Genomic DNA, 10,334 nt, shown 5'->3' on the forward strand with positions numbered 1-10,334 from the left:
GCGTCTTGTCTGGACGCGATAAGTCGAATCCGGAAGTGCTCGCCGTCGACTGCGGTACTCCTGCTCGGCGAGAGGAGTACCGCGGAGTCGACGGGGGAGCCTGCCTGCCGCGTCTGGACCGAGGTAAGTTCGAACTAAGGTACTTCGAACTTCAGCTACGTTATTCATGTAGCTGAAGTTGCGTACCTTAGTTCAATTTGGGGGGTTAGTGTAGACCAAGCCTGAGAAAGTTCTTTATAAAAGGTCATTCCTTCTCCTAGGAGGTCTAACGTGTATACACTTACTTACACAGGTAATATAACTGTTTCCTTTATCCTGAAATGTGAAAGTCACGCCTGCTTAGACCTACACCCACTGGAATGGGTGCTCCATCTTTTCATTCTCTACCTTGTCTCAATAGAATTAAAGGTAAAATAGCCAGTATTTGTATGGTGAATTTATACATTAAACAGTGTTCTTATCTTCTAGCTCTGGTTCTTTTCTTATTCCCTTCTCCCCTGAGTTGTAATCAACAACAGTGGTTCTGAGCCACAAACTATTAAATAAAAAAAATCTGTTAATTTCAAGATCCATCACAGACAAATATTTGCAGATTTGTAGTTTTAATTCAACAAGTTTAGACACTATTTTAACGAGAATGTGTCTATATAAATAAGAGTGTCTAAATTATTTTAAGTTTTCCCTTTCACAATTTACAGAAATTTTATATTTCTATCTCTCAGTCTGATTTTAACTTTTTAGATGAACTTTTTCCTCCGGTTCTCCAGATACACCTCTACCCTGATATAACGCTGTCCTCGGGAGCCAAAAAATCTTACTGCGTTATAGGTGAAACCGCGTTATATCGAACTTGCTTTGATCCGCCGGAGTGCGCAGCCCCGCCCCCCCGGAGCGCTGCTTTACCGCATTATATCCGAATTTGTGTTATATCTGGGTAGAGGTATAGCTGAATTAGTAGGGGAACTTGTGCCTCAGTTTCAGTTTGCTCCCTCCTACCTCTCTAGAGAGCTATAAAATGTAAGCTACTCTTTTCTCCTTGAAGAAGTGGCAACATGCAGTTAAATAAATAAAATAAAGAGGTTTAGGTTTATTTTAGTTTGTATATTTGTTTTATTTCAATAAAATTGTTATGTACAGGTACTATATAAACTCACACACTTCACGCGTTGTTCCAAATGTTGCCCACGCCTCTGACATTCTATTCTTCCTACCCCCTCTAAACAAGTGGGACATATCCCATAATGAAATGGATTTTAAGTGGTAAATTCTTAGCTTCCCAGTAGCAGTATATTTAGGGTTTGTTAAGATGACTGGCTATACGTATTTATTAAAACTCTCAGTGCATCACTAGCATTGGCTGGCCTTTTCTTTGAAAGAAAAGAAACAGGTGCTACTATACAACACAATTTTATTCCCAGATAAATAGCTTAATGAAGGTTGACTGCATATCAGTAATTTAGGAATAAAAATCCTTATAAGAAAAACCACACCATTAGAAAGCCAGAAAATTGAAGTTAAGGTTAAATTTACAATAAACCCCAGTGTTTGAAGGTATGCCAATTTATTCTTAGGCACTCAAACTATCTTAACTCTGCACTCGGAGTAGTGACCAGAGAAAGACAGGGCTCTCTTCTTCTTCCACAACAGTTTCATCTCAGCCAGATCTCAGAAATACAAAAATCAGAGACCTCATCCAAGGCCATGCCTGGGTTAACCTTATTAGTCAGTGACCTTCAATAAGCAGCATGAATCACAGATCATGTTTCTCTCCGCCAGTAACCCAGAGTCTCTCCTCAGGAGTTCAGGGTAAGATGATGGGATGGATATCAAACATCTCAAGCGTGTTTTAAAACTAACGGATTGCCTTTTGCATGACTGGTCTTTACCTGCTCCTTCTCTCTCTTGGCCAGCTCCAAAAGGGATTGAAAGGTTCCAACCACTACAACGGTGCTACCCTATACCACCAGCTCTTGGCAGCATTGCTCAACTCTCTCAGCCAACCTACAGAACCAGCACAGTTGCAATGGCAGAGTAGCTTAATAAGGCCCTCAAGAGCAGGCTGCAAAGCCCAGCTGAAAATCACATGGCTGATTAGCCCACTAAATGAAGCTTTCCTTTCTCTAAACCACTTCCTCTCCCCCTCACCCCAGGGGGAATGTTTAGAGTATGAAGAATATGTCAAGCAGGCAATGTCAATGTTTTGAAGGAAAGGGAGGGATACTTTTCATTGTAGCTTAAAAACAACGAAATGGATTTCAAAACTTGCTCTTGCCTAGGCCAGATCCTTATGTGCTAAGTTCCAGACAAGAGGAAAAAAACCAAAAGCAAAACAAAAAACTTTTACTGCCAAGTAATAAGCCTTCTGGAAACAGGTGATGGAAATGCTGACCAAGTCAACTAAAGCAATGCAAGTACTTCTAAAAACAAGTCACTTCATTCTATACAGTTAGGCCCTGTCCAAACTATATTTTTAATTGATTTTGTAACTGGTTAGAGGCTTGGTCACCTTAACTTGCAACAAGTCACATGGTTCACTTGACACCATCAGATCAGGATTAAACAAAGACTGTGAATGGCTATCCAACTACAGAAGCAGTTTCTCCTCCCTTGGTGTTCACACCTCAACTGCTAGCAGAGCACCTCACCCTCCCTGACTGAACTAACCTCGTTATCTCCATACTGATTTATACCTGCCTCTGGAGATTTCCATTACTTGCATCTGAAGAAGTGAGGTTCTTACCCACGAAAGCTTATGCTCCCAATACTTCTGTTAGTCTTAAAGGTGCCACAGGACCCTCTGTTGCTTTTTACATGGTTCACTTTGCATCCACCACAGCCACTTTTCTGCCATTACAACCATGTTTGTTTGCCCACAGCTGGCATCCGGCCTAACCATCAGTGCTTCCCGGGAAATGCACCAGTTTCTTAAATTTTAAGCTCTTTAAGGAAGGGACAAAGTGTGTTGGGATATGTTTGTACAGTGCCTGGCATAATGGGGCCCTGATCCTAAGTGGGGTCTCTGGATCTACTGCAAAAACAAACAACATTCTGGCCAGATATCCACTAATACCTCAATAGGAGATATAGTGCCCTGGTAGACTTGTTCACAGAGTAGAACCTGCATCATGTGGACTAATGCACTCAGGCATGTCCTCCTGCAGAGAGAGCTGAGAGGAAGGAGACTAATCACACAGAAGAGATACACTCAACACAAAAAAGAACCCCATGGTGTTTATGCATAATATTATGCATATATGTATTTACTTTTCTGTCGTTTTGTCCTTTCACTCCAATTCCTCTCTTGCATCCACTGTTGAGTCTTGTCATAATCCTAGTTGTGAGCTCTGAGGAAGGGACTGTGTTTTTTTAAATTAGGTTTGTAAAGCACATGACATAATGGAGCCCTGATCCTTGACTGAGGCCTCTAGATGTTCTTGTAATACAATCATAAATAAAAGGGTGCCAAACTGGTTGCAAGAAGATAGCCATGTGCCAGCCATGGCCTCTGACAAGGGCAAAATGCTCTTGGCTGCCACAGCATTGATAAACATGTGGGGCCTGGTCACACACCATGCTAGTAACTAGTTACAAACTCAAGTTGAAAGTTGCAGCGCGGACAGGGCCTTAAAAAAAGGTTTCCATTCTGTATTATAGAATTTCCCGTTCTAATTTAATGTAGACCAGTTCCAGGAACAGAACAATACAAAAGAGCTACTTATTTCTCCATGAATTTACTATCAATGATCTTTGGATTTGCAATTAATGTTCTACAGGAAAACTACCAGAGTTTGCTAGGGAAAAAAAAAACCCATGCATTTAAAAAGGGAGTGAAAGTATCTATCAAAGGGCTCCTTCTTTAATTTACAACTATTGTGCAGAGAGGCAAAATATATTTGAATTTCATGCAGTGTGTGTCTTAAACCAAGAAGAGTAAAGAAATTCATAGATAAGGTTGAAGCCATTTCCATAAAAACCTGCCTATATGATTAAGACAGTGTTCAACCCAGTCCTGTCTATATCTGACTTTTTCGCCAAAATGTTTCTCAGTGGAAAATGTAGATTTGTCAACACCAAAACTTATCATCTCAACTAAGCTTCCATCAGAAAGGTTTTTAGATCCAGGATGTTTTGTTTTGGGGGTGTGGGGAAGGAAGAGAAGGAGGTGGAAGAGAAAGGAGAGAAATGGAAGAGACCCAGATCAATGCCTAAATGAGATATGGGAAACCCAGGTTCTAGAGCAGGTATATCCCAGGAGAGTGCCCTAATCACCAGGCTATTGACTTTTCTGGTCTGAGCTGGTTCTACTTCCCCCTCCTCAAAATCCCCCAATCTCCCTCTTATGTGTGCTCCACAAAAAAATATTTATATAGATTCATAGATTAAGGCCAGAAGGATCTACCATAATCATCTAGTCTGACCCCCTGTATAAAACAGGCCACAGAGCTTCCCTGATTGAATTAATTCCTGCTTGCACTAAAGCATCTCTTAGAAAAAACATCAATCTGATCCAGTGGTGGCCCAAAGTACAATAGCCATAGTACTAGCAGATCCAGCCTCCGGAGGATTCCCCCTGTGTTGGGGAATCCTCAGATAATGTGAAGCCAACAGAATACCATCCTAGCCCCAACTGCTGGAGAAAAGGGAGATGCAGATGGGCATCCTTACATCCTGGGAGTTAAGACTCCCCTAACTTACTCTGTGGACTGGCTGAGCCATCAGCTAGCCTCAGGATTAGGGGTGTAGAAACACTCAGGTCTTACTCTGAATGCAGATCTGCCATATCAAATGATCTGGGCCCTTACCTTCCATTCAACGAAGAATTTGTTATTAAAAAACAAACAAAACCAAAACCAAAACAAACCTCAAATCGGGGAACCTAAAGTTAGACTACTCCGACTTATGTGCATAGTTCACAGGACTAACAGGAAGAGAGAAGTAATAAGAGAGTGGGTGCTTAGCACCTGTGAGAATCAGGCCACTTTGTGTTAGGGGCCTAACTGTAGGCATTTAAGTTTGAAAACTTAGTCATTAGCCTCTACAATTTTGTCCAAATTATGCCACCCAATGCAACTTCCACTGAAGACAGTAGAGTTGTGCTTGTGCATCTCATGGAAAGAATGTACATATTCAAATGGCCACATTCAGTCTTGTTTTAATGTTGTGTGCTTCTTAAAAAAAAAAAAAAAAAAAAAAAAAAAAAGCGTTCATATGCTAGTTCTCATTTAATACCTTTTAGGGTGACTTTCCAGACCCATTAAAGATCAGGACAAAATTCCCATTGAGTTCAACGGGGCCAAGATTTCACCCTTAGACTTTGTACCTACTTGGCCTATTCTTATCTGGTTGCAGTTAAGTAAAACTTTTAATCAACAAAACATTCTCCAGAATGTTCCTTTCCTTCCCCACCCTAAGCAGACTTTAACAGTAATGGGAGGGGGAAATAACGGGAAAACATTTGGCCATGTGACCTTAACAGATGCATACATAAAACTAAGAATGAGCTCAATTTTGTGATCAATTGCTAGTAGCCCTGAAACACACTCTGAAACTTATAATCGGCTCAAATAAGCATGCACAGGGTTTACAACAGTCCATAACTCAGAAAGTCCATTACCAAGCTTGACAAAGCTTAGTATTTTAAAAAGGAGTAACGATTTTAATCTATTAAGAGAAAACATTAAAGTTTACCTTCTCTTGGGCTGACTTTACAACACTTACAACCCGTCTAACTGCTAGCTCCAGTGGCTGAGGAGTTGTGTCTTCTTCAAATGTAAGCAACAACGAATCCTAAGAAACAAGTACACGTTTTAATAAAATAAATTATTTTCACTTCAACATAATAGAGACACACTGTCATTAAAGTTTTTGAAACCATCAGATAATAGAAAGTGTGAGTTTTCATATATAAAATTGCAGGGGGGGGTTAATCCTATCCACTATTCTCCACTACATAATGCAAGGAACATCCTGGAAAACCTATGCTGAATTTCACTCTCATAAGGCCTGATTCTGACTCATCTTGACAGCAATGGGAGGTGAGGGCACTCAACATATTGCAGGTAATTCTATTGAATTCAATGAAGCTACTCTCATGAGTAAGGTTTTCTCACAGTTACCATAATATAAATAGTAACAACTGTTTTCAGGATCCGGCCTAATAACTCTAATACTATTCTACAGCATGTTATATGGCTGGCTGCATGATCTATCCCAAAATGAAGAGCTACCAAACAATTGTTTGAAAGATCTTTAAAAACAAAATATTGTTGTGTTTTTAATACTTAACAGAAAAACACCCCACGCCTACAACACTGACCAGAACCTAGGAAGAAGAATATGATGTAAACGTAACACACACAAAGAGGGGGAGAAATAGATCCCTAAAATCCACTGCTTTGTGAAGTCACGTTTTCAGAAACAACAGTAATTACATTTTACTCATGCTGTGAGTGCTCATTGGCTGCTGCTGCTGCATTAACAGACTTCCCAGGTTAAGTTTTGCTTTGGTATAAGAGTACACATGGAGGAATTTCATTAGCGTTGTGATGTTGACATTGTTCTGAGCATTTGGGAGCCTAGCTGAGGGAGTAACAACATATTGCAGTGTCAGGCAGTGAATTCATCAAAAGAAAAGGCTACAGAAGCTCTTTTGGGGAGGGTGTGTGTGAGAGGCAATGTTACTTTCTGTATCTGTTTGCCTACAGTGTGGTGTTAATTTCTGTCTCCTGGAACCTGTATCCAATTCATAACAATTCTTAAAATATTTATTTTTGCAGAACTCTGTCTTTCATCCTTTATCATAACACCCATAGATTTCTCACACCGCACTGATATTTTAAGAGGACAATCAAAAGTATTTCCTACCGACCTTCCCCATTTACAATGATGCCTGGAGAATTTTAAATTTCACACACACATGCACACACGCACACATATGGGTTGCTTAGAAATAATAGATTGCTAACAAAAGATCACTGGCTTGGGGAGATGGTGCTGAAGAATACACATAAAAATCTACACTCAGAAACAACATTTCCCAGATGGTTAGAATTGGGTATTTCCAGCGACACAGCAAAGTTTCAATTTCAGTCCAGGAAATTAGGTTGTTGTGGCCTGACCTACCCTTGCATCCCCCCTTCAGATCCAGAGGTTTTTTGTTTTTTTAATACTATATATAAAGTTTTACGTCCTTTACACAAAGATACTGGGAGTAGAAAGGTAGGTCAAATGTTGTGCATGCCAATTCAGACAGTTTTTTTTTAAGTTTTATATAAAATTCAAACATAAGTTGCATGATTGGCATAAGGTTGAACATTATCTTATTTTACTCTATTCTGCTCCACTCTACAAGACTGAGATCTGCCAGACAAACAAAAATAAGTTAAACAGAAGTAAACATCAAAAATCTGAAATGTGTTCAAAAACATACATGAGAGGGGCTGGAATTGACCAGTTTTGAGAGTTATATAAGGGGAAAAGTCTGGCTCATGATTGACAGAGTCATGTGACAAGTCACGAAGTTTCTACTGTTTACCTCAGAGGTACAGGACAATTATCAATTGCTATGCAGAGTCTATCTTGATTGGTTAAGAGGTCAGTGACACCCTCTCTCCTGCACTTCTAGCCATCTCCCTTCTCTATATATATTTTTAAAGGAAATAGTGGCTAGAACAGGAAAATTTCTAGATTTCACTGGCAAAGATATTCTGAATAAGTGTAACCATACACATATTTACTTCTTGTTTTGGCAAACATGGTAAACAGTGGGCAAGGCAAAGCAGAAGTCAAATAGTGACATTCACTTCAACATAATAAAATCAGGTAAACATTATGTATGTTTTATTAACAAATGTATATACAGTTAGCATTTTTCATAGTCCCCAAAAGACTTGATTCACGGTTAGCAAACGTAAGAATAAAACTAGAGTCTAGTAAAGTTCTAGCATGTTATTGGGATAGACAACACTTATTTAGCTCTCCTGGCAGACTCTACAACGACAATTGTGCTCTGTAGGGGAGGTGTAAGTCTTTGGGTCGGATTCTACTTTCAGTTACAGGAGTGTACATCCAGTTCATTGATGCTTTATACTGTACTCCTGATTTGTACAGCTGTAATGGAAAGCAAAATTTGGCTCTTGCATTTCCAAATTCATATGTATTTACCAAAATAGATTTGCCTTTTTAATGGAATGACAGTTCAAAAAAGTGGAAGGAATCATACTGATTTGGTAAGAAGTGGGAAGAAAGATTTTAGTTTAAAGCTTCCAGAAGGCAATTATGATGAACAGTGAGTGTTCATTTATTTGGAAGGGAAAAAATAACTTGATAATGTCCTTACACTGTAGTCTTAAAAATCTGAGGCTCGGTTTTCAAATTACTCTCCAGAACTTTAACCTACACAAAAGTGCAGGTATAAAAGTCACAACAGTATTTAAAATACTACATATAAGATCCTTTTGGAATAAGAGACATAAAGCCATTTTCCCACTCCCCTTTCACCAGGTTCACTTCGATTTGAAACTCCATAAGAGTCAACAGGGTTACACCCCCATGAAATAGGACTGGGGAAACAGATCTACATTCAAAACCATGAGATCTCAAGGAACAGATACTTGCAATAAGTGCAGATGCCCATATTATGGTAACACGGACGATTGCAACGTCGTTTTCAGTGCAAGACTTCCACTATTTTTGTTTTCATTTTTTTCCAGTATACACGGCCACTTACCCCTCTCACTTTGGCTTCTGCATTCAGGGCTGTTATCCAAGCTTTCTGCCACTGGGTCCTCCAGCTGTTCAGAGACAGCACCCAGGCCAATAGGGTGTCATTTCCCTGCAGAAGTTCATCCGACGACGGCGGTTTCCTCCTGCTGTTCCGCAGAGCGACCAGAGCATATTGCACCAGGTAGATGGCCAGAGTGACCAGGGCAGCCACAAACAGAGTGACCAGGGTAAACCACTGGATCTCGTCCACCCAATACGCCGGCCAAGCCATGACTGCACATAACCAGCCGGCTGCCCCGCTCCGCCCGTACGGTCTTCGCGTGCCAGGGTCCCTCCCCTCGCCGGGGGAGAAAAGTTCAAGGCATTTGCTTCTCCCGCGCTACCTCAGCCCGATCGCTGAGAGCACCGAGCTCGCCCTTTGCAATCCAATGACAGACGCCGGCTGGAGCACAGTCCGGCCCGAGGACGCCCTAGGGCAGAGCAGGCCAGAAGAGCCGCCCTTGAGCCGGAGCCACCCCGCAGCCGGGAGCAGAGGGAAATGACCGCCAGTCCCAGCCCGTGAAGGCGATGCCCGCAGGGGCCGCTAGGGTCCCGGGGCCCCTCGCCAGCAGCCTGCGCCGCTGCGTCCTCTGCGCGCTGCCCAGCCCAGGCTGCGCGGGGCGGGGAGCCTTGCAAGCGCCGGGCCGGGCGGGCACCGCTCTCGCATGGCGCTGCGGCCTCTCCAGCGCGCGGGGCGGGCGCTGGGCAGGACCAGCGCCCGCCCCGCGCGCCGAGCTGCTCCGCCCCCGCTTCAACCTGGAGCCGGTGGCCACCGCCGCTCCTTCCTCGGCCCTTCGCAGCCTGCGCCCCCTCACATCACAGCCACAGACTCCTTAGTCCTTAAAGGCGCAGCAGCCCCCGCCAGCGCCCAGCCTGTGCAAACACTCAGGTGCGCTTGGGGTGACAGGGTAGGAAATGGGTGCGGGGGGCTTCGAAGCGGCCCAGAAGTGTGTAGCGATGGGCTGCAGTGGTGTCGTTCGTGCAGATCGGTAACAGAGAAGCTGTCCCTCCTTGCACGTGTGTGTAGCAGACATGGAAATACGGTGAGGTCACCGCGTTCATTGCTTTCTTCATGCAGCCCGCTCGGCTTGGAACAGCTTCCCCTCGCCACGTTCCCACGGCAGCTCTGAAAAAAACAACTCTTCGATGCTCTTCTAGAAGCCACCCGGCTGTAGTGACATTGTGCCCCTCTGGGCCAGCTCTCCTGTTCCTTGGGGTGGAATCATTGACCCACCCTCTCCCTGGCTGGGCCAGTCTATGTCAAAAAATTGTGGCAATTTATGAGAATTTTTAAAACATTTCCCATACAAAAACTGTGGTTGAAATATCCAACACTGGAAACATTTCAACCAGCTCTATATAAACTGGTTTTAAAAACCCAGCAAAAATGATTAAAAAAAGATTGAAATGTTGACCAGCATTGGTCAGAATGGAGTACCACCATGGCCGGATCAGAAAGCATGGAGCCTGCTCACAGACTCCTTTGTCCTTTGCAAGCCATAGAGCCAGCTCTGCAGGGGCACAGGGGAGTTATGATGCAGGCCAAGGGTGTGTAGAGGTCAGAGCCAGTG

General features: G+C 42.7%; 1 protein-coding gene across 1 annotated transcript in view; it reads right to left on the reverse strand.

Moving 5' to 3' along the window:
• The window catches only part of C2CD2 (C2 calcium dependent domain containing 2), a 46,336-nt gene extending 37,245 nt beyond the window's left edge, over window positions 1-9,091 (reverse strand). The window contains exons 1-2 of the mRNA XM_065417489.1: window positions 8,729-9,091; window positions 5,689-5,787 (exon numbers count right to left, since the gene is read on the reverse strand). Coding sequence (XP_065273561.1) covers window positions 5,689-5,787; window positions 8,729-8,995 — 366 coding nt within the window. The 5' untranslated portion in view covers window positions 8,996-9,091. The remainder of the gene's footprint in view (window positions 1-5,688; window positions 5,788-8,728) is intronic.
• Window positions 9,092-10,334: the final 1,243 nt, after the last annotated feature.

This window comes from Emys orbicularis, chromosome 1 (assembly GCF_028017835.1).
Source record: "Emys orbicularis isolate rEmyOrb1 chromosome 1, rEmyOrb1.hap1, whole genome shotgun sequence".
In the NCBI taxonomy this organism is placed as follows: Eukaryota; Metazoa; Chordata; order Testudines; family Emydidae; genus Emys; species Emys orbicularis.